Here is a 25859-nt window from a genome sequence, read left to right on the forward strand (position 1 = left end):
TTTCAACAAGAGACAGTTCAATATTGACAACTCTACCTAAATTATGCATGGAAGAAACCTGACCACAGTGAAAAAGGAGAGCTAAAAAGGAGAGCTATTCTAATTTAATGTGATCTGTAAAAGCATCTGCAGCATTTATTTCTAAATTCCCAACTTCTAGCATTGTCTGATGAATTCACTAAGAAAGTTTAATTTAAAAAATCTATTTTTATAAAGTGATAGATGTAATTTACTAAAGTAGCAGAATTTTCAAAAGCTTACCTTGTATTCTCTTGATAAGTTTCTGTGTTATCAGACGTAGATGTTTCACTCCTATTACTTAAGAAACATACAGGGGGAATAGTTAATACTTCAAGTAATAAAGCACATTACAGATTCATTAACTTGAATTGCTAATGAGAATGACTAGTCTGAATTTGTTTTAAAGCCTGAACTTCAAATAGTTCTGAACTATGAAACAATTATGGCATCATTTACTTTTTAAATAAGTTTGAGTAAGACAACTGTTTATTAAGTCCTTATGTCCTTTAAAATTAATTTATGCAATTGCAAATAAATAATATAGAATTTTTCAGGATTATCTTAAATCCATAGCATGATAATATTTCCCCAGGTCCTTCAGACTTTCACAGTAAGAGACTCTTCTACCTAATCTACTAAGTTACTGAATGCTGGGGCTGAGGCAAGAATTTGTGAACTTTTTGACTTGTAACTAGGATATGGTTTAAAGCTATGGCCTCCAACGTGGAGTAGGCGTAAGAAAATATTTTTGAAAATATTTAAGAAAATCATTATGTTCATATTTTCCAAAAAGGAACTAGGCTTTCCAACATTTAATATACAGAACCATTTGACATCCTCACTTGGACCCTGTGCCAGAGCCAAATGTCATATGCAGCATTAGAGAAATCCAGAGGAAGGAGTGGGTATATTCTAAATGGGAACTGTCACTTAGGCATTACAGAACTTCATCAGTGTGGTCAATTTTATAGAAACAAGGCCTTTCAATAGCAGAAACATTAAAACAGAAATGAAACAAGAAGTGGGCAAGAAAACTGTACCCTACAGAGATTTTCTCTTATATCTCAACACCAGAGTTAAAAGAGTTGTTAAACTTAGAAAACTGGTTATTCATATTTTTACAAAAACAAAAACAAAAAACAAGCAGTACTACTATACCATCTCAATAACAGATGTAATTTTCTTTTTGATTTTTTAAAATTTGTTTTTCATAATAAAGCTATATACAAGAAAGTTGTATATATACTGTAGACACCCTTCCAATGACAGCTCCTTCTATGAAGATAAACCATGTTAGCTCTCCACACAGATCTTATGCTGAGCGAGCAAGCAAGCTTCCCAGTTTCTACACCCAAAAAGACTATTAAACCACTATTTTCTGCACCTTTCCAGCAGATCTCATCTGTCTCTTCAGGTAAAGGTGGTATTTTAACAATGTGGAGACTAAACACCTTTTTAAAATAACTCAGTCAGAGACTGCATTTATTAAAGAGATGTTACGATTTTGTCACCAAAAACAGTATGTATCACTTATTTTAAAAAATCTCACATCAGTGTTTTTAAACTTTGTAACAGATTTTTCTAATTGCTTTAAAAATCTTCCAAATAAGGGCACCTAGCTGGCTCAGTCAGTACAGCATGCAGCTTGATCTCAGGGTTATGAGTTCAAGCCCCACAGTGGGCACTGAGTTTACTTTTTTAAAAATTTAAAAATTAAAAAGTAAACAAAAATCTTCCAAATAAAGGGGCTCCTGCATGGCTCAGTCAGGTGTGCATCTGACTTCAGCTCAGATCATGATTTCACGGTTCATGAGTTCAAACTCCACATGGGGCTCGCTGCTGTCAGCCTGTCAGCACAGAGCCCACTTTGGATCCTCTGTTTCCCTCCTCTCTCTGTCCCTCCCCAACTTGGGCTCTCTCTCACATAAAATTAAAAAATAAAATAAGAACATTAAAAATATCTTCCAAATCAACACAATCACTGGGTTTTGAAGGTGCCCTTTAAAAACATTTTAACAGGGGTGCCTGGGTGGCTCAGTCAGTTAAGTGTTCAACTCTTGGTTTCAGCTCAGGTCACGATCTCACAGTTTTGTGAGTTCAAGCCCTGTCTCGGGTTCTGTGCTGGCAGCACAGAGCCTGCTTGGGATCCTCTTTCTCTCCTCTCTCTTCCCCTCCCCTACTCGTGTTGTCTCTATTTCTTTCGAAATAAATAAACAAACTTAAAAAAATAAAAACATTGTTACAACTTCTGATTGCTTTGTAATAACAACTATAACATCATTAAGGAAGATGAAAATTTCAACAAAAGCTCTTTTGACATTTAGTGAGTGAAACTGAAAATTTTAGTAATCTCAACCTATGACATACTCCTTCCATTCAGATCTGTATCTTTTTTGTATGGTAGGTATATTTTTCAGCTATGACAGTCATCAAAATCAAGTATCAACATAAAGTGAACATAGTTCCAAATCTCTGATTATGTCACAGTGTTTAAGATTAAAAAAAAATTTAGGAAGTACAGTCAACAACACTGGTTTTAGTGAAAGTATTAATAAAACTTTAAGAATAAAATATTTTATACCATTAAATAAAGCAAAACTTATTTTAAAATAACGATTTCGTCTTTATCTCACTTAAATTTTGCATGCTTTATGACAAAGTATCAGTACTGTAAAAATACATGCATAGTTTTTAAATAAACATACACACAGTAGGAATGCATGCCTGATTTTTTTCACTGATGAGATATGAAATCACAAAAGTGATTTAAAACATTTTAATATCAAATTTAACGCTCTTTTAAAATGCTTTCTCTCTCTTCCATTGCCCATATAGTTCTGTTTTCCATTACAACTCTCATTATCATCATTCCAGCCCTTTCTAGTCATTTGTATCATGTCTATTACTGGTAGCCTACTCATTTACTCCAGAAATACATCAATGGGTTCAATAACAGAAAATCTATCACTGACAGCATATTAACAATTAAAATTAAAAAAGATAATTTCATTTGATGCAGAAAAATATCATCCAATAAAATTCAATCTCCATAATGTAAACAAAAACAAAAAAAAATCCCTCTGATCATTCACAAAGCTTTTAAAAGTACAAACGCCTAGGGGAACCTGGGTGGCTCAATCAGTTAAGCATCCAACTCCTGATTTCGGCTCAGTTCATGATTTCATGGTTCGTGGGTTGGAACCCCACGCAGGCCTCGGCCCTGGCAGCCTGGAGCCTACTTGGGATTCCTCTCTCTCTCCCTCTTTCCCCTCATACTCTCTCTGTCCTTTCCCCTGCTTGCACTCTCTCTCTCTCTCAAAATAAATAAACATTAAAAAATAAATACAAATGCCTAGACTCTAGATATCACAATATCTGGGAATGGAGCCAGATGTATATATATATATATATATTTTTTTAATTCCATTAAAGATTCTGATTTGAATAGAACCATTTAAGGAGGAAATCTTAAGTTGAGAGTGATAGCATCATGACACAGATAAAGAATAACTATGTTAGGTTAAAAAAAAAACATTGTAAACATAATAGAAAATTCTAGATGCATTCCCACTTAAAATGAAGAACAAGAAAAAGGTGCCTCCTATTTAATATCAGATAGAGATCTTAGTTAATGCAATAAATTATGACATGAAGCACTAAGAGACAAAACTGTATAAAAAACAAAATAATTTTCCATTTAATAAATCTAAAAACATCTACCATTATTTGGAACTCTTAGAACTAATAAATCAACAGTTGCAAAATACAACCTTAATGTATAAACCTGTACTAATCCTAATCACTAGGAATAACCACTTAGATTATGAAACAGGAAAAAAATCCATTTGTATATTAATAAAAACTATACACTTTTCGGAAAAGATACAATAAAACATTTACACATGCTCTAAACGGATTTCTTTTAGCATATTTTTAAAATGTTTATTTTTGAGAGAGCGCATACACAATGCGGGGAGGTGCAGAAAGAGAGACACAATGTGCAGCAGGCTCCAGGCTTAGAGCTGTGGGCTCAAAGCCCAACCCAGGGCTCGAACCCAAGAACTGTGAGATCATGACCTGAGCCAAAGTCGGACGCGCAACCAACTGAGCCACTCAGGCGCCCCTCTTCCAGCATATTTTTTTAAAAATGGGAGAGAGAGGTGGGAAAAATCAGTACCATATGATGTCAATTCTCTCCAAATTAATGTATTTTCAATAAATTCAACCTCTATATCGCCTCTGATCAAAATCTCTACAGAGATTTTCAGGAGACTCAAAAGTCTGATCCTAAAATTCATATGGAATAGCAAAGGATCAGTAACAGCAGAGAGTGTTTTGTAAGTAAAACAAGGCGGGAAATTTTCCTTATCTGACATTAAGACTCACTGTTAAAGTCATAGTGATTAAGATAGCCTGATACTAGACAATAAACAAATAGACCAATAGAACAGAATACAGAAATGTGTAGGACTGAAATGGCATTGTAATTCAGTGAGAAAAAATGGACCCAATGAATGGTACTGGGACAAATGACTAATCACGTGAGGAAAAATTTTCCTGTCACATTATACATCCAAAATAAATGTGAAAAGCAAAACTTTAAAATGTTAAAGAAAAAAATATCTTATAACCTGATGTAGGAAAAGATTTCTCAAGCATGACACAAAAAGCAAAAATCATGAAGAAAATAATTATATTTCTATATATACATACAGAAATATAATATATATTTTAGTATGTCAAAAGACACCATAACAAGACTAGCCAAAAACTGAACAAACGCATTTGCAATCAGGAAACAAAAGCAAAAACAGACAAGCAGGACTGTCTCAAATTAAAAAGCTTCTGCACAGCAAAGGAAACAAGAAGTGAAAACATGACCTACAGAATGGAAGAAAATATTTGTAAACCAAGTACCTGATAAACAGTGAATTTACAAAATATATAAGAAACTCCTACAACTCAACAGCAGACACTACCAACCCAATTACAAAATGGGCTAAAAACTTGAATAAATAATTCTCCAAAGATAATCTACAAATGGCAACAGGTATAATGCTCAAGGTCACTAATCATCAGGGAAATGCAAATCAAAACCACAATGAGCTATCACTTCATACCTGTTATGATAGCTATTATCAAAAGAACAAAAGACAAGTGTTAGTGAGAGTGTGGAGAAACTGGAACCCTTGTATATTGTAGGTGGGAATGCAAAAATGATGCAGCCACTATAGAAAACAGTATGGAGGTTCCCCCACAAAAAAAAAAACAAGCAAAACTACCATATGATTCAGCAATCTCACCAAAACAACTGAAATCAGGACAGTAAAGAAATATTAGCATTCCCATGTTCACTGTAGTGCTATTCATAATAGCCAAAAGGCAGAAACAATCTTGTGAATGCATAAAGAAACAAAGATGTGAATGGATAAAGAAAATGTGGTATATACATACAATGGATTATTCACCCTTAAAAGGAAATCCTGCAAGTGAATGAATCCTGCAGATGACAACATGAATGAACCTCATGTTATGCTAAGTTAAATAAGGCCAGTCACAGTACAATTTCAGTTGCATGATTTCAGTTACATGAAGTTAAGTAGACTAGCCAAACTCATAAAAGCAAAGAATAGAATGGTGGTTGCCAGAGGCTACAAGAGGATGAAATAGGGAGTTACTAATCAACATGTATAAAACATAAGTTACGCAAGGCAGGTTCTAGAGATTTGGGGTACAACATTGTGCCTACAGATAACAATACTATTTTATACACTTAAAAATCAGTTAAGAGGATAGCTAGCTAGCTCATATTAAGTTTGTTTTCCAAATTTTAAAAAAAGGTAAGGGGGTGCCTGACTAGTTCAGTAAGAAGAGCGTGCAATTACTGATCTCAGGGTTGTGAGTTTGAGCCCCATATTGGGAGTAGAGATTACTTAAATAAAACTTTTTTAAAAAAGGAAAAAAAAGAATTAAAATTATGTATAACTATGCCATTTAATGCTAAATTAAACTGTGATAGTCCTTAAAGCAAAGTTTTCAAAATACTACAGTATCCCATTTCTAGTCTTTTAAAAATATAAAGAAAAACCTCAAGTTCTATGTTTATGTGTTTTACAAAATGGCAAAAAAATATTTAGCTCTGAGTAAAAAAAATATATATATATATAAATATTTGTAATGCATGTAATAAAGGATTATCATCCATATTATATAAAGAAGGCTTATGAATAATGAAAACCCATTTTATATAATACTTGTACCAGATACCTTAATAAAGATTTAGCCACTAAAAATGTTCAACATCTTGGAGAAAAGATGACAATGTAAGATTGCCTTCAACTTCAATTCAGTCTTTGTGAAGAGCTATATTTGGACTAAACTGTATGAATCCACTGATACCTACTTACTAATGTTTACAAGGAGTCAAAATTAGTAGGAAAAGCCTACAAACAGACCAAACAATTTCCAAGGAAGATAAAATGTGTCTGGTATCTTAATGATTACATTCATCTTCCTTCCCACTCCTCCTCATCCTCACTTCTGGAGGCTAAAGAAAACAGAAAGCATGCAGTCTTATACATTAAAACGAGAATTTTATTGTTGTGAGCTACAAATGGACTTAACTAGCACTGCTATATATTTATTATGATGAACTACCCCATACTAATGCAATAATTTTGTTAAACATCCTCCAATATTTATTACTCCATAGTACATAGTTCTACCCTGAATGATTTGACTGAAACTCGTGGGCTAGTTTATTTTGGATTACTCAACTGGAAGTTATACTACTACATACACAGAAAAGGGGACTGTGTCTGTTTTGCTCATCCCTGTACATTCTATAACATGTAGAGTGTGCCCAGTAGTTCAGAAAGTATAATAAATCTATGTTGAACTAATAAAATGATCTATGGATTTATTTTGAAATTTTGTTACTACTGAGATAGGTACATGCAAACACCACTTTAAGAATTTCCAGTCAAGGGGCACCTGGGTGGCTCAGTCAGTTAAGCATCCGACTTCAGCTCAGGTCATGATCTCACGGTCTATGAGTTCGAGCCCCACATCGGGCTCTGTGCTGTCAGTTCAGAGCCTGGAGCTTGCATCGGATTCTATGTCTCCCTCTCTCTCTGCCCCTCCCCCACTCGCACTCTGTCTTTCGAAAAATGAATAAATGCAAAAACAAAAATATTAAAATTAAAAAAAAAATTTCCACAGTCATGGAGTCAGAGTTTAAATCATCCATTTGTACTTATGAAGGAATACTGTGAACTGTACCCTGAGAAAACATATGTGCTCTACTCTTAGGGAGTCCCTTGACTTTGCCATGGAGAGGTCTTTATTAATAAAGTAATGAATTTTCAGGGTGCCTGGTGGCCCAGTCGGTTAAATGTCTCTTTTTTTTTTTAATGTTTACTTATTTATTTTGAGAGAGAGAGAGAGAGAGAGAGAGAGAGGGAGAGAGAGAGAGCATGCACACACACACACACACACACACACGTGGGGGAAGGGCAGAGAGAGAGAGGGAGAGAGAGAATTCCAAGCAGGCTCCAAGCTATCAGCACAGAGCCAGACGTAGAGCTCAAACTCACAAACCATGAGATCATGGCCTGAGCCAAAATCAAGAGTAGGATGCTTAACCAAGTGAGTCACCCAGGCACCCCACGCATCCGACTCTTGATTTTGGCTCAGGTCATGATGTCATGGTTTGTGAGATGGAGCCCTGCATTGAGCTCTGTGCTGAGCTCAGAGCCTGCTTGGGATTCTCTCTCTCTTTCTGTGTCCCTCCCTGCTCTCTCCCACAGGTGCATTTTCTCTCTCTCAAATAAACTTAAAAAAAAAAAGGCAATGAATTTTCATAAAATGCCACCAAATCCTCAGCTATTAATTACATGGCTCTGCTCTTTATCAGCAATATAAAATGTATCCTCTCTCCAGTTACTTGACAGAGAGTAAGACCTTAAATTCTCCAAACTGAGATGTTTATTAAAAACTTAGCAGCTAGCAAATAATCTTCATGGAGAACTGCATAAATATATAGATCCTGTCCATTCGACCACCACCCCTAGATTAAGCCAGAATATCAGAAATTCAGAGAAAAGCCTCTGGAAGGAAAGTTTTAATACACTGCAATAAGGCATTATCATATGCTACAATGAAGGTCTTTAAATTAGAGTCCTATGTAACGTGTTTTGTATTTACCACAGGAAAGATGATATTTAACTGCATAGTTTCTTCTTTCGAGGATGCTATGAGCAAAATCATTTCAGTATCACTTTTTTAGTATCAGAAATAGCTGTGTTTCTTATTAGAAACTACTTTGTTTACAATATCATTGATAATGTCAATAACTTAATGGATGTTTTCTTCTTTGTCCTAGCTACTTGGAAGCTGAGAAATATAGTGTATAGGATATTACAATATATTTGGCTACTAACTGAAATCCTTATATACTGGGTATCTTTTGCCCCTCCAGATCTTCTCTCCATTGTGCACCATGCTTTGTGTACTGAGAGACTAACCTGCATCAACAGGCTCCCCTCTCTGCTTCCCAGTTGGGTTCAGCCCAGCAGGCAACTGGGAAGGTAAAACAGGAGAGCTAGGACACTTATTTCCCAGACTCCTTCCCAGCAAAACTGCCTCAGCTGGCTGCATCCTCACTAACTGTCCTCTCCATATAGCTTTATAGCTTTCTGTCTCCGAGTTCTGGTATTTACTTCCTCCCCTCCCCTGACCCAGAGTACATCACTCACCACTCCTTGTGATTTAGCTGCTCACCCAACACCCTACTCTTTGAAAACAGTCCCTTTACTAAATTCTCCTCAAACTACCTAATTTGAACATACTGTTTCTTTCCTCCCAAGACCTTTACTATATCCTGGCATCATATCTTCTATTCCCTGCCATTAAAAACAAACAAAAAACCCCCCAAAACAAAACAAAAAAAAACCTTCTTTTCCTTCCATCACCACTTTCCTTACTAACAATCCGTACACAAACCCAATTTTTCCATTGCAATTAGAATTTGCACAGGATATAAAAATGAATAATACCAAGAAGCCCATTCTAGATTTTAAAAAGACTAAACAAATAAATAAAGTGTTAGAGGGTCTAGTGGGAGAACAAAGGAAGAAATTCTAGAGATCAGAAAGATTCTACAGATCTAACACTTGGTCTAAATCTTCAAAGAGAAGAAAAAGTCCATTGACTGGCAAAGTGTGAGTTGGAGTGGTGGGAAAAGGGACTACTACTGGTAAAACTATGTAGATGAGGGAATAATGAGGGTGATATTTAAAAACTAACATTTACCGAACAAGGTACTACTATTCAATATGCTTTGCCTTTATTGACCTATTTATTGGCTTCCAACCCAACGAGGTACTAATAGTATCATTACCATCCACTTTTTTAAAACAGATGAGAAAACTGAAGTATAGTTTCCTGCCAAAATCATACAATTACTAAGTGACAGAGCCTGGGACCCAGGCAGTCTCTCCAAGGGTTCACTTTTTTTTTAAATCACTAACTCATACTGCTTCTCAAGGATGACAAGGAAATGGTACGAATAATTCAACATGGCTAAGGCATATGATGCAATGATGGGTAACCAAGAAAGAGAAAGGCCAAAAGGGGCAAGGCAAGTGCCAGATCAAAAAGGGCTTTAGAATAAAGAATTCTGTCTTATAAACCAGTTGTTGGATTTTAGATCATGGAACTTCTTAAGAATCTCAACATCCTTTCTCCAGAACAATGCACATACACAAAACATTTGGTAGTTTAGGTAGTTCACAGAGTCCTTGGTGGCCCTTGGAACCCAGGATGAGAAACAATGCTATCAGGTCATGCATGGCTAAGTTACTGACAAGGTACAAGGAGGCAGGTTTAAGGACAGGGAGAAAGAGACCAGAATTGCACTTCTGAAATAACAATTTGGCAATGTAAAACACATTCGAGTAGGACCACCCACAAAAAGACTGTTGCAATAGTTCAAGTGAGAGATGATGAGGGCTTGAGCTAGGGAAGTGACACTACTTTTAGAAGAAAGGCACAGAACAGGAACACTGCTATCAGGAATCAAACTGGATCTGACAAGTAAGACAGAAGAAGGCAAGACTCCTGAGAAGAAACTTTGGTTCTTTAACAAGCAGTGACTGCAAAAATCATACATACTAGGAACTTTGCTAAGCACTGGAGAGACAATGTTAAACAAGACAAACCACCTCACACTTAAGAATAATCTATTAGGTTAATAACAAATTGTTGAGTAATTTCAATATAGCAGAGGTACAATAACAAAGAAAGCACAGGGATGAAGGAACCTGGGATTTTTTTAAAAAATTGTAAAATAGGAGTGACCCATCTCATCTAATGACACTAAGTCAAGTAAAATGAGAATCTAAAAAGAATCTTGCAAGGGCACCTGGCTGGCTCAGTCAGTGGAGCTTTGAGCATGTGACTCTTGATCTCAGGGTCAAGAGTTCAAGGCCCACATTGGGCACGGAGCCTACTTAAAAAACGGGTGGGGGGGGTGCCGTCTGGGTGGCTTAGTCATTTAAGCATCTGACTCCCGATTTGGGCTCAGGTCATGATCTCACAGTTCATGGGATTGAGTCCCATGTCAGGGTCTGTCTGCACTGACAGTGGGGAGGTGTGGAGTCTGCTTGGTATTCTCTCTCACCCTCTCTTTCTCTGCCCCTCCTCCGCTTGCTCTCTCTCAAAATAAATAAGTAAACTTAAAAAAAAAATTAAAAAAATTGTCGACTAGGCAATCAGAAAATTACTAAACACTAGAACAGTTTCAAATAAGGAGTAGAGAAGGCTACATACAGTATGAGTGCTTAAGAGTAGTTAATCACTGAAAATTAGCAACACATGAAATGAAATGCTACTCAAATAAAATCTTGAGAGAGACTGCTTAACACATTGTCTCCTGGGAGCCTTTCTAGACTACTGCCAATACTGCCTTTCCTTACACAAGGATATATGCAAAGGTGGTAATATTATAAAGAAAAGCAAGGGAATAAATAACCTAAAAAAGAGGAGAGTGGTTACGTCGGGGAATATGCAGTTCAAAAGGACATGGGGTCCCAAGAAGATTCTAAGACCCTGAAGAATGTTCTATTTTTTAATTTGTGTCAGGAGTAACTGGATATTTGTCTTAATGCTATTAAAATCACACATGTACATTTCAGCCATTATTCTGTGTAAAATACATTTCATAAAAATGTTTAATATACACACATCAGAGACAATAAAACATAAATAAAAACAAAATCTACTTTAAAAAAAGAGGGGAACTAAAATAGGGCTAAGAATTTAATAGTACCAAGTTTCACTTTTATATGACATTTTACTATGAAAATTAAAATTTCAAACAACTCTATTGCTCAATAGCAAATAAAAAAGATTTTAGTTGAAAGGGATTTTTAGTTTTCAAGTAATTTCAATTGCAAAAGAAAACAGCCTTCAACCCTCATGTTTGTTTTTATTCAAAGAAATGTAGATTTTTTTTTTTAAGAATTATTTTTGAATAACATAAGCTTAAGTATACCATGAAGTCACTCTCCCCGATGCAATCTTAAACATGAAGTCACTCTCCCCGATGCAATCTTAGAGAAGTTAAACAAGCTTGAAGGCAAATATATTTCTGTTACTTGGGAATTTAAACACACACACCCCCCAAAACAAAAAACACCTTATCACACAGTTACCCCAAACAATCCCATTTTAACTATAAAAATTCTCTTTTTAAGAATAAATATTGCTTACCTGTTCCCTACTGAATCTTGAGAGATCTGAAAGTTTGGAATGATAGAGGAAACACCATATTCATCTTGATACTTCTTACAAGATTTGTAATGATGTCTCATGCGATAGAATTTAATCTGTAAATTATTGATCAAAATGTAATGTGACTTTTAATTTTAAATGAAGTCATAAATTTGAGATATTATCAATAGCCAAAAACCAAAATATAACATTACCAACTTAGTATTCCATTTAAACAAGATTTTTTTAGTAAATGATTTAATTCTTAAGTAGAAGCTGAAAATAAGTAATAACGTTTGTTAGATGCAGATGTGAACTTACTGCAAAAAATGTTAGCAAATAAATTTATATTTGAAACTCTACTACTAATAATAGACAAAAAAAATACATTAAAAGCAGTAATACACTGCCTGAAAGTATTGGGCATATCTTTATTCTTCACTGCAACTTGGCAGAGTTAGAAAGTGCTTTAAAAAAAAATTAGGTTCCCAGGTTAACACTTGGAACATTTTTCAGTTTCTCACTGAGGAGTAGAGCCAGAATCTCTCAAGTGTATTTTCCAGCTTCGCTTCATTGCCCTGTCAGTTAACACCTCCCTCAAAGAGATGGAAAAGCAGATCTGACTTGTGTGAATGCATGAAATAGCAACTGGTTTTGCTCACTGACTTTATTAGCCGTTTGAAAAAGTGGCTGCAATAAATCCATAGACACATGGATATACTCAAAGCCTAACCACCCCTATTTCACTCCCTCTCCAAGTGATAGAATAAAATCCAGACTGGGGAATTAATGCCAGTTATTTGCCAACACCTGATGTTCTCACCTGTTCCTTAAAAATTAATTAGTCTTTGCAAAATATTTTGTAATTTCTTACACACATAAATACACAAGTAAAGTGGGCAACCAGAGACTTCCTCTATTTGGCTCATTTCTATGTACAAAATTGCAATAACGATGCTACCATCACAATTTGTACCAGAATGGGGTTTAAATGAGTTAAATGCCAGTTTGTTCATTTAGTTTACTTAGTAGGTAATCAATAAGCAATTACTTTGAGAAAGATGCCATGCTAAAAATTATGACAAATTCACAGATTGTATCTCTCAGTCTCTGTTCTCAATACATTTATAATCTAGTAAAATCTATAATCAGGTGGTTTTTTTCACCTTTCTACCTAATTTAAGTAACTTCTTTCTCTTCAAACCAGCACCTACCAAGAAAACTCAAACAGGAATTTCATTTTCAAAGTAGAGTAGAACCTTCATTTTCAAAGAGCTATGTCACAGTTACTCTACCTGTTTTGCACAGCATCTGCAGCTACCAGAAAACTTCCTCATGATATTTTCAAGGTCTAAGGCCCGTTCAGGACATGCTCTCTCTCTTCTAGTCACATTTCCACGACAGAGGGGACAATGTATTCCGCTTTCTCTCATTGCAGTCAGGAAACATTTTCTACAGAAACTAAACCAAACATTTGTGACATGTTAACTACAGAAAAAAGACTCTTTCCATTTCTATGATTAAACACAAGCAAGTGGTTATGGATATATATTCATGCTAAATGAGTTAGGTTATTCATATGTACATAAACAGCAGAATTTTAAAAACTGTACACGTATTTCTCAGAGTATAAGGCTAACAACTGAACTAGATGGAAATATAAAAGAAACTACACTCAATTATGCTTTAAACTTTTTAACATAATATATGAAAAATAAGTATTAACATTATATTAATTATTAAAGGAAGCATGATACAAAGGAATGACTGGCTTATCCTAACTGTGTCATTTACTAGCAGTGTGATCTCAAGCAACATGTTTGGCCACAATGGATTTCCATTTCCTCCCCTAATAAAATGAAAGAATAGACTACATCAACTTTTATCTCAAGTTGATGTATTTCAAGATATTCCATAAGACATGAATATGAATAGGTCTACCAGAAAACAGTGCACAAATTTGGGAAATTCTAGGATAAACAAAGTTAAAGTTTCTCTGCTTGGGAAAATGTATTACCCAAACTTGTATTGTCAGGAAATAGGAAAACTTCCCACAGTAGTGAGCAATGAAACATAGTTTGAGAAATATTTAAGGACCCATCCTGCTCTAACCATCTCTCAACATTCTAATTAGAACCAAACTCACTAAAATTTTTATTTCTTCTCTCCTAACCTAGCCAAATACCCAACTTGATCATTTTGCTTTTAAAAAAACTAGATAAATCATAGCCATCATATATGGGGTCCAAAGTCCATATACATTTAATCCAATCCCCTATAAGTACAAATATTCAATCTTCCTCATCTAACTAAAGTTGAGAGCGACTAGTGTAACAGATCATAGGAAATAAGTTTCCTAACTATGCAGCATTGAACAAGTCACTTTTCTCCCCCACAATCTGTTCCCTCACCCACAAAATGAAAAGTATCTACAGTTGATACAGTTATTCAGAGGATTAAAACAGATAATACAATAAAATGCTTATCACAGTATTTTTGACAGTTATGAAAGTACTCCATAAATAGTAGCTAATATCACTAACATAGCATTTGATATGATTACCAATTAAGACCATAAATTATTAAAAATATTCATTATAACCTGGAGTCAAAAAATGCAAAGTAAACACAACCAAGATACTATCTTTCAGCCGTCAAACTAAAAACTAGTTTTAGAAATAATAACCAGTGTTAGAAGATAAAAGGAAATGAGTGCTCTACATTTCTGGGTAACAATTTGTCAATACTTATCAAAATCATTTTTAAAGAAAGGGCATCCCAAAAGCCTGAGTGCTGTTTCAAGCTTTAGTAGTTTCAGAAAGTATAAAAACTACAAAGTTACAAAACCATCATTTGTAAGTTCAATTGTTTAAAAACTAAAATTTAATGGTCTATATATTTTGTAAATTTTTAATAAACTTTTAACTTAAATTCTTTGTTTCAGTGTTTGCACTCTTTAATCAAAGGGACCATAAAAGAGAAAAAAAAAGAAGGGAGGATGAATCAGAAACAACCAAAAAAGCAAGACTAAAAAAACAAAAAACAAAACAAAACAAAAAAACAAGACTAACTGGAGCCACAGTCTAGACCATGATAAGGTCTGCACTAAGGCAGGAATAGGAGAAATGGGATTTCTATTTTAGAGACACAGTTATCAGGGAGCTTCATATGTTAACAAATAAAATCAACAGAATTTTTTGAGAATAACTTGTGGGAGAATGAGAAAAATAAGCATTTATAACCAGAAGACTTGAGTAAAAGGTGACTATATTAACCAAGTTAAAAAATATTGTAAGAGTTGGTTTGACAGAGGAAAGGTACAAAGGGCCTACAAATATCTCAATGCATGATATCCAGTAAAGACCTGGAAATAAGGATCTGGAAATTAGGGGAGAAAAATATGGAGAGCAGATAAGTGCAAAAGAGCACTAAAGAAACAATCTAGAGAAATATAAACATTTAAAGGAGTGTTCAGAGAAAAAGAGAGAAAAAGAAGAGACTGATAAGTAATATTAGAGAAGCCAAGTCTAATAAGCTACCAAAGAGAAATAATAAAAAGATGAAAGCAAAACTGTCACCAAACTATTAAGCTAACTTTCTAAATAAAGAATTGAAAACTGTCAAAGTTCATACCAGCAAAATTCATTACAAGAGATAATCATGTACCATCATTGAATGATGATGCTTGAATGAAAGAAATCAAGTAGAACAGTTAACAATTAAAGGTAAATTAGTCAATATGCTAATTTAACAATTATAAATAAAATATAAACACAGAACATTAGAAGATCTTAACCAAGATGCAAAAATGCTATATTTAGAGGGAGGGGATAAAATAAAGTAAAATTTCAAAGCCCAGTTATTAACTAAATAACTAAAATAATAAAAATGTGATAACATTACATACATAACAGAATAACTAAAATTTTAGGAGAAGATGAAAGATACCAAGTGTTGGGGAAGATGTGAGCCAACCTAAACTCCCATTCAATCTGTAAGAGTGTAAACTGATAGAATACAACCATTTGGAAAACTGACGGTACCCACTAGTAATTCCATTCCAAAGTTTATCTCCAACAGAGCTGCAAATATGATCTGAAGAAATTTCCTAGAAAGTTCATAGCCACACTACTGGTAATAACCAAAAGCTGAAAATTACACAAATGTCCATCAACAGAAGAATGAATAAACAAATTATAGCATATTCACAAAATTAAAACTATAGGATACTGTAATAAGAATGAATATGGATGAACATAATGTTCAGCTCAAGAAGCCAGATGCAAGAGAGTACAACTGCATGATTCTATTTTTATAAAGTATAAAACATGTTTCAATGCTGAATGAAGTTTTACTAAAAAGTAGAAACAAATACAGTAATTACTACTTTCAAAAATATGGACATGGCTACAAATACAAGATTTAAAGGCATAAAATACAGAAAAGCAAGAAATAAAAATCACTTTGGATGACAAAATGTTTGGTTAGAAAATCTTCAATTAACCTCCAAAATTACAACACATAACAACTGTACAATATAAACTCTCCAAATAGTAAGAACATTACTAAAGATTACTGATAGTGTCAAAAACAGTGAAAAATATTCATATAAAAAACTAAACAAAGTAATCAGGTTTAAAATTAACTTAGAACTTTATTCAAAATATAGACATAAAGATTTTTAGTAGAAATACACATTATAAAGTAATAAAGGCAAAACAGAGTTTTATTAAATAAATACTGAAACTTCTTAAAGACTGGCAAAAATAGATCTTAAAAAGCAAAAATGACTGGGGCTCCTGGCTGGCTCAGTAGGCAGAGCATGTGTCTCTTGATCTCGGGGTTGTGAGTACAAGGCCCATGTGTGTGTGGGTGGCATAGAGTTTATTTAAAATTAAAAAAAAAAAAAAAGCAAAAGTGTTTTAACAAAGGTGCAACAAGTGAATGATGTTAGAGCAACTGGACATCCATAGGCACTAGAAATGAACCCCAATCTAAGTCTGCCACCTTATACAAAAATTAAAACAGATCCTGGATTGTAGTAAACTGGGAAATTGCCATATAAAGATATATTCACTTTAGGGGTGCCTGGGTGGCTCAGTCGGCTAAACGTCCAACTTCAGCTCAGGTCATAATCTCACAGCTCGTGGGTTTGACCCCGTGTTAGGCTCTGTGCTGATAGCTCAGAGGCTCTGTGCTGACAGGCCGGGAGGCTGCTTCAGATTCTGTGTCTCCTTCTCTGCCCCTCACCCACTCACAATCTGTCTCTCTCTCTCTCTCTTAAAAATAAATAAAACATTAAGAAAAAAGAAACTTTTAAAGATATATTCACTTTCTAATGCCCAGAACAAGTGAATATTACCTTATATTACAACAGACCTGATTAAAGTTAAGGATTTGGGGATGGGGAAATTAGCTGGGCTTATCCAGGTGGATCCTAAATGCCATTACAAGCATCTCTGTAAGAGAGGCAAAGAGAGATCTGGCACAGACATACATACAGAGTTCAGATGAGCAGAGACTGGAGCAGTGTCTCTGAAGGGCCTCAGGCCTTAGCCAGCACCTTGACTGTGGTCCACAGAAATTGGTTTCAGACTTCTAGCCTCCAAAACTACGTGAAAATAAATGTTATTATAAGCCACCAAGGTTGTGGAATGTGTTACAGCAGCCCTAGGAAACTAATATACAGAAGTAAATGTAAAATAGTAAACTACAAAACTCTTAGGGAAAAAAAGAGGAGAAAATATTCACAATACAGAGCAACACAGATTTGATGTTAAAAGCACATTCTAAATAGAAAAAAATGATATAGTGGACTTCATAAAAATTATAAAACATTTGCTATGCAAAAGACTCTAGAGTGGCCATCTTCTGTGAGTGACTGAGCTGACAAATTCCCTTGTATTTACACTTTGACCCAGCAATTTCATTTGTGAGAATTGATCTTACAGAAAAAACTTTCACATGTGAAATGGCATTTATACAAATTTAATCACTGCAGCATTATTTAAAACAGTAAAAGATTAGAAACAACCTAAATGTTCATCAATATGAAATTGGTTAAATAATGATACATCAAACAATGGAATACTAGAACACTAAATATGTTCCATGAGGTCAGGGATTTTTATCTGGTTTGTTGAATATTACAGACCTAGTATCTATAATACTACTAGCACATAATGGATACTTAATGTTGGTTGAATAAATGAAGAAAACTCTACAACCATAATATGTATACATGTACTGATATAGAATGATCTCCAGGGGTGCCTGGGTGGCTCAGTCCGACTTTAGCACAGGTCACAATCTTATGGTTTGTGAGTTTGAGCCCTGCACGGGGCTTGCTGCTATCAGGGCAGAGCCTACTTCGGATCCTCTGTGCCCTTCCTCCCTGCTCATGTGCGCTCTCTCTCTCTCAAGAAAAGAAAAGAAAAAAGAAAAAAGAAAAGAAAAGAAAAGAAAAGAAAAGAAAAGAAAAGAAAAGAAAAGAAAAGAAAAGAAGAGAGAAAAGAAAGATCCTCAAAATAATAACATGAAAATAGTACGACACAAAAAATTGCATATAGAATGCTCTGTGAACAACAAAAAATAATATTTGTAACCTTGTTTATATACATATCTCTGAAAGAATGTATAAAGTAATAGTGATTTGGGAAGACATATTTCCTTTCGTACTTTTAGAATTGTGAATTAGGGGTGCCTGGGTGGCTCAATCCATTGGGCATCTGACTTTGGCTCAGGTCTGATAGGACCGTTTGTGAGTTCAAGCCCCATATTGGGATCTGTGCTGACAGCTCAGAGCCTGGAGCCCATTCGTTCCTTTACTCAATAGTGAATGTGTATAGTAGGCTTCAGTAAGTAAAAGGAGACTTAGGTTGCTGCCTTTAAAACAGAGCTTACAGTGAGGACATTAGTCAAATCAGCTGATTCCAAAAATGTTCTAAGTACAAAGTTATTCAAGTCTTTTATATCCAATTCTACTGTTCCTTCTTCTGTACCACCAAGCACCAAGCTTCCTCAGATACAAAACTTCCTTATTCTTGGGGCACCCGGGTGGCTCAGTCAGTTAAGCGTCTAACTTCAGCTCAGGTCACGATTTTGGGGTTCGTGAGTTCCAGCCCCACATCCAGCTCAGCATTGACAGTGAGGAGCCTGCTTGGGACTCTCTATCTGTTCTTTCCTCTCTCTTTCTCTCTCTCTCAAAATAAATAAATAAACCAACTAAATAAATAAGTAAATAGAACTTGTTTGCTTATTCCTCACCTCCCTTTGGCTGGACTATTTGAATTTGCTAAATAGAACTGGTTTCAAAACAAAGTAGAAGGGGGAGGGAAAAAGATGCAAATCTAAATTACTAAATCACTAAATCCCATTTAGTCAATCAAATATTAATAGATAGATGATAGAAAGATAAAGATACATAAATCAGTTAAAGCCATCAGTTAGCCAGCCACCCTTTGGAACAGATACAGCATACTGTTCTCAACTACAATCAGGGTGCTGGCACTGTCAGTTTCACTTCATTCCTTGTATCTTTTTGCACTATAAATTATGTCACTTTTATAAACAGAAAAATAAAACTATTTTAATTTTCAAAAGAAATAAAGCTGCAATTGTCAAAGTAAGTTTTTGGTATTCTTGAGAATGGATTTTTTATTTTTACTACTGAAGTATAGCTGACATACAATGCTATATTAATTCAAGGTGTACAATATCATGAGTGGACAATTCTATACATTAGTCAATGCCTACCTCAGTAAGAAGAGTCACCATCAGTCACCATGGGATGTTATTACCTTATTATTGACTTCCCTATGCTGTACTTTTCATCCTCATGACTTACATTGTAACTGGAAGTTTATTCCTCTTAAATCCCTCTTCACTTTTTAGCCCATCCCCTAACCCTTCCCCTCTGGCAACAAGGAGTTTATTCTCTGTATTTATGAGTTGTTTTGTATTTGTTCATTTGTTTCGTTTTTTAGATTGTACATGTTAAGTAAAATCATATGGTATTTGTCTTTCTCTGACTTATTTCACTTAGCATAATACCCTCTAGATCCATCCATGTTGTAGCAAATGGCAAGATCTCAACCTTTTTTATGGCTGAGTAGTATTCCATGTATGTGTATATGTGTGTGTACTTTTTATATACATATATATATATATATACACACATATACACACATTCCAGTATTTATGCATATATACACCACATCTTATTTAAAAATCTAGTACCCTGTATCTTCCTAGTCTATAGTCAAAATCATTCCCCATAACAACTTAAACTAAAAAAAATCACACATTTTAAGTTAGTCTTCAGGACTTTAAATTAAGTCAACCTTCTGTTACATAATTAAATAGCATAGTTGTTTTCTAATTATGTCATTTTATAAATACAGTTGGTAGAGCATGTGACTATTGATCTTGGGGGTTGTAAATTCAAGCCCCATGCTGGGTAGAGAGATTACCTAAAAATAAAATCTTTAAAAAAATAAAGAAAAAAGATGGTTTACAGCAGCATTCATTAAGTCAGCAAAAACCTATACAAGTCTACCTTTCAGAATTATAATAAGTCTGTAGGAAAGAAGAAAAGTTTAAAGTATATATTTAGAGTATGACTGCTCAAACAAAATAAAGTTGTTAAAATTATGAGAAATATAAACTGAAAATTCAGGAACTGGACAATACAAAGCAGGTCAATAAGGAATCATACAAGTATGTGCTTAATGAGAAGTAAAAGCTGATACATTAACTCATTTTTTAAAAGTTTATTTATTTTGAGGGAAAGAGAGCAGGGGAGGGGCAGGGAGTGGGAGAGAGAATCCCAAGCAGGCTCCTCACTGTCAGCACAGAGCCCAGCGCGGGACTGGAGCCCACGAACCATGAGACAGTGACCTGAGCCAAAATCAAGAGTCAGACACTTAACCCACTAAACCACCAGGTGCCCCTATATTATCATTTTTTATAAGTTTATTTATTTTGAGAGAGAGCCTCTCTGATGCATGGCTCAAACCCACAAACTGCAAGATCATGACCTGAGCCAAAGTCAAATGCTTAACCAACTGAGCCATCTAAGCTCCCCTTATCTCAGTTTTAGAGATGCCTCCTTACAGAGATGCACAAAAACAAACATTAGATTTCCAACTTCAAGAGTATGGCAAGGCATCAATGTATTCTATGTAATTTTCACCACAATGAAGCTTACTTTCTAACCATGCACAAACGTTATTCCCTTGACCATTCAAAACAGGAAAGAAGAGAGGTTTGGTTCAAAGAGCCTTTGAAGATTACAAATGAAAACACCAAAAGAAATACCTTACTACTATGCCAGTCTGTGCCTTCTTAATTTTAGTATATGTGCGGCCGAAGCGAGCACGGTACCTTCTTCTTAAACCTTACTTTGAATACCTGCTCAACTTTAATGTTCTTAATTTATGTTTACTTGCTTTTTAAAATATTGCATCTGACCACTCTAAGGCCACTAACACTGCTGACTACTGTCTCCTTGTATTTCTTCTCAGCTTCCATGTCACACTCTATCCTGGTTTTCTCCCTATCCTGTCCATTCCTTCTCAAGCTGCACTTTTCTCTACTCCAGATTTAAATACATAGTCTCTAGCACTTTGTCGTATCTAGGTCCTCTGCTATCTTCCAACTTACAGACCTCCCTCAGTGGCTACCATCCATACTCATAGCTTTAGTTCCATGTATTCCACATTCACATACATACACTTAACTATGGGACATCATGAAATCTTACATGGGTTTCCTTAAAATGTCAGGAATCTCTTCTGTCCATTCCTACTATCATTACCTTGGTTCAGGTTCTAACCATTTTTTTTCTCTGACATATCAGTGATTGACCTCTTCACTAGTCTCACCACTACACCAAAGCTGGATCCTGCTACTAAAGTAATCATGTGAAATGTGATCACGCTGCTCCTCTGCCAAAAATTATTGAACAGATCTCTTTGGCTTTCAGGAAAAAGTTCGAATTGGCTTATACAGAAAGTTCCTGCCAATACCTCTAAACTCTATCTACTACACTCATCCTTTGGCTCCAGCCAAAATTTGTAGTCTGGAAATAGTCATTCTCTAGAACTCCTCCTTGCCTCTGAATATACCATAAACCTAACCAGGGTATTCCCCAATAAGCCCTGAATAATCAATTCTGACCTAAAATACTGCTTCATCGAGGAAATCTCTCCTTTAGTCATAGGCTGATTTTGACACCTGCTCTCAATGCTCACATAAAATTTTCCTCTTAAATTGCTTCCAGATCATATTCATGCTTAGGTCTTCTCCACTAGTCTATTAACAGTCCCCAGGAAAAGAGCACTTTGTATTTTTTCTACCTGACATACAGAAAACATTCAACATCTCCTGTTTGAAGGAACTAAAGAGGATTATACAGGAATTTATATTTTGGTGCAATTATTCTAATGATAATGAACCTGCTCCTTTGATTAGAATAGGCAGTGTGCAAATCCTTTGCTGTCACTGAAATGGCAGTGACAATTTTTTACTTTCTAACAGATCCACAGTGATCCAAAATTCTTATCACTCATTTCTTACTATCAATGAATCAAAAACTGATTTTGTAGCTAAATATAATAAGCACTTTTAAAGGCATAGGTTTGCCTTTTGTGAAAACGGAAGAGCAAATGACATGGTAAACTAGATTATTTAAAACAATTGCATTTCCCCTCCAAACTCCTAGTCAATCAAGGCCCTGTTCCACCATTACCATCCTTTCCAAATAAAACTCCCCCCCCACCACCACCTACTTTAATTCACTGTTCAGGCAGAACCTTAGAGCATGTGTGTCTGTGGGCGGGGAGGGAGGAGATGGGGTGATAAAGCAGTAAATGTTCATTCTTCTTACCAATAAAATCTACCCTACATTTCATTTTTACATTTAGTCTAGTAAATGTAACATTTAGTCATCTCCAAGTTCAATGAGATGATTAGAAAAAGATCCTCAACAACCATCTCCACTCTTTTCCATACCCTAGATGTCAAGCCAAATTAGTCTGATTTAAAATGTCCCACAAGGAGGGGCGCCTGGGTGTCTCAATCCGTTGGGCATCCGACTTCAGCTCAGGTCATGATCTCACGGTTCCTGAGTTCGAGCCCCTGTGCTGACCTGTGCTGACAGGTCAGAGCCTGGAGCCTGTTTCAGATTCTGTGTCTCCCTCTCTCTCTGACCACCCCCCCCCCCACTCACGCTCTGTCTCTGTCTCTCTCAAAACTAAATAAACATTAAAAAATATTTTTTTAAATGTCCCACAAGGGAAGCGAACTAGAGCAAACTGCATGGAATTTTGAGGAGAGCTGCAGATTACAATGAGTTCTATGAGGTCAATGACCCAAAGGGTAAGGATTCTGTCCAGAAACACTTCCTCTTCGACCTACCTTCCCTTTTGTCCACCCACTGCCAGCACAAGCATAGGAAAGGCATCAAATTATAATAATGAACACTGACAGATTAAAGGCAATAAAGCATACATTGTGCCCTTAACATAACATCTCAAAATATTTCTCCAACAATCTGCATTTGTTGCACCAAATAAAGCAATTTCAGACGGTCATTCATGTCCCATAACAACAAAACTTAACTGGCACAACTCCTATAAAGTCACATACTCCTGGCTCACACAATGACCGCATAATAGGAGTAAGGTAGACAGTGCAGTCAAGGTTGAGGATCAGAGTGAGAAAAATGGGTATCAAATAACTGTAATAAAATCTCTGATTAAGAACCCAAAATTCATTCCATTCTTTATGAAATTACAAAACCTATCTCTCAAAATTAAAAAAAAAAAGGGTTGAAGGAAAAAGAAATATATTTATAAATAAATGTGTCCCATTCTTTTCAGCTATTTGCAAGCACACAGAACTTTCAAATCTGAGTGTCTTTCTTCAAATAAAGATTTCCAAGCTTCACCTGCCAGAAATTCTTTTGTAAATTTGGAATGGAGCCTAGGTATTGGTATGTTTACTTACAAAGTTCCTCAAGGACTCTGATCGGCAGCCAGGTTTGTCAGATGTGCTACATATCTTTACAAGAAGGGCTTCTTCCAACTCTTACTGACACTCTACCAAAATTATCTGTAGGATGATCGAAGTACTTCCTGTAAGTATGCCAAATCGAACAGCACCATGCCACCTCATCTAATCCCTTTGTGTTCTCTCTCACTCCTGGAGTTACTGCCTTATCTTCAGTTCATTCCACGAAACAGCAATCTTCCTTTCCTATCTCCACCTTCATAGTAACCAAGTAATAAGCAGAAGGGTAAAACAAAAGGAAACTATCACTTCAATACCCGGAAATCCTGTCAGTTCTAACGTGAGAGAAGAAAACCCGTTCTAGATCATTCTAACATGTACTGAATTTTAAAGGAGAGGGAACATTTTCAAGAGTGGTCTGTGAAGCAGGGTTGAAAGGTTAAGTTAGATAAGCGTTCTTGGATCTGGGAAGAATGGACCAAGGTTCCGAAAGAAGGAAAAACTTTAAAGCAAGGCAGGTCATAGAGTGGGGGGTAGTGGGGCGAGGAAGGCGAGCGCGCCGGTGCGGGCACCTTCGGCCGGTTTTGACACTCGACACCCCAGCCCTCACTCGGGTTGCTAGGAAACAAAAAGGCTCCACGTTCCCTGCAATTCCTCCCGGGCCTGGAGGAGAGGGGGCCTCCGGGGCCTGAAGGCACGACCGAGACAAGCTTGGCCACTACCCCGGGGGCGCGAAAGCAAGGGATGGATACCCGGGGGCCGGGGGCTCGGGCACCGGGACGGGCGCAGGAAGCTGGCCCGGAGCTCGGGAGGAGGGCGGGAGGCAACAGGCCCTCCGCGCCGAGGGGAGCTCAGCCAGGTCGCAGTGGGCTCCGCTCCTGCCAGGCCGCAGCCGAGGGTCCGGGGCTGGATGCCGGGCCTAAACGACCACCCGGCTCCCCGCGGGGGAGGAGGCGTCTACTCACACGTGCTGACAGGCCGCGGTCCTCACGGGCGTTTTGAGCACCTCCTGACAGACAGGGCAGTAGAAATCATCTTCGGTGTAGGACGTGGCCGCAGAGAGCTCCTCGGCCATGGCGGGGGATGGGGGAATCAAGGCGATGGCGGCAGCGGCGGCGACAGCGGCCGAGCTGGCGGTGGCGGCCCGGGGCCCGACTCCCTACGCGAACCCGAAGGGGGAGGGGAATCGCGTCAGGAAGCGGCTCGCGCCAGGAAGGGGGCGGGGCAGGGCGGGACCGGGCGGGGCCGAACGCTAAGACGCTACGGCCGCACGCGCCGGGCGAGGGCCGGCCTTTAGGGCTGCTCCTCCCGGCGGAATGGTGGGGCGAGGTGCTTGGCTGGAGGCCACGGTGGAGAAACCGGTCAGCGGCTTCACTTTCGCTTCCACCCTGGCTCGGAGTACGCGGGACGCCGCCCCTCCGCGCGAGAACGAAGGCCGCCCCCAGGCAGCTGCCTCCCGCCCGAGGCCGCTCCCTTACCTGGCTCCACGAGGCGTCCGCGGTTCCGCCCCCGCCCTCTTCTCCGCCTCCTGACTCCTTTTCCCCCCCACCCCCACCCCCTGGCCCCGCCCGCACAGCCGTCTAGCTGCGCCCCGCTACCTAGCCAGTTCCAAGGCTGCCTGCCCCGCCCACACCGCCCCCGCCCCGCTCCGCTCCGCCCCTCCACTCTGCATGCGTAGCCGCTCACTTAGGAGCCCGGGAGACGCGCGGGGATTGGAGCTGCTTTCCCCGCGCGGGTCGGTGGAGAAGTGGCCCTGCGCCGTCCTCGGTCTTCTAGTCCGGCCGCTGCTGCCTTGGCAGCCGAGGCCGGGAGGGGACTGGCGAGAAGAGTGCTTAGCATTTATCGGCCCGAAAGGGGGCCGGGCCCGAGGCTCATGGTGCACCGGGATCCCACCGCCCCCTCCAGCAGCCCTCCCGTGGCATTGCTCTGCCTGCAGCCAGCCGGGCGGGTTGCCGAACACCAGGGGGCGGCGAACACCTGACCCAGGAGTGGGGAGAGGGCGGGGTGGGTAGAGCGGCCTCCATAGCAACCGGCGCGTCGCGCCCGCCGCTGGT

The 25859-nt window shown here is 37.6% G+C and overlaps 1 protein-coding gene across 2 annotated transcripts in view; it reads right to left on the bottom strand.

Moving 5' to 3' along the window:
- Nucleotides 1-25358, bottom strand: part of RNF138 (ring finger protein 138) — a 31769-nt gene extending 6411 nt beyond the window's left edge. The window contains exons 1-5 of one of the 2 annotated variants that reach the window (XM_030336375.1): nucleotides 25284-25358; nucleotides 24771-24964; nucleotides 13089-13254; nucleotides 11794-11909; nucleotides 262-318 (exon numbers count right to left, since the gene is read on the bottom strand). In XM_030336375.1, the coding sequence (XP_030192235.1) occupies nucleotides 262-318; nucleotides 11794-11909; nucleotides 13089-13254; nucleotides 24771-24880 (449 nt within the window). In that variant the 5' untranslated portion in view covers nucleotides 24881-24964; nucleotides 25284-25358. The remainder of the gene's footprint in view (nucleotides 1-261; nucleotides 319-11793; nucleotides 11910-13088; nucleotides 13255-24770; nucleotides 24965-25283) is intronic. The other variant, XM_032595374.1, reaches the window with a different exon arrangement.
- Nucleotides 25359-25859: the final 501 nt, after the last annotated feature.

This window comes from Lynx canadensis, chromosome D3 (genome assembly GCF_007474595.2).
Source record: "Lynx canadensis isolate LIC74 chromosome D3, mLynCan4.pri.v2, whole genome shotgun sequence".
Taxonomy (NCBI): domain Eukaryota; kingdom Metazoa; phylum Chordata; class Mammalia; order Carnivora; family Felidae; genus Lynx; species Lynx canadensis.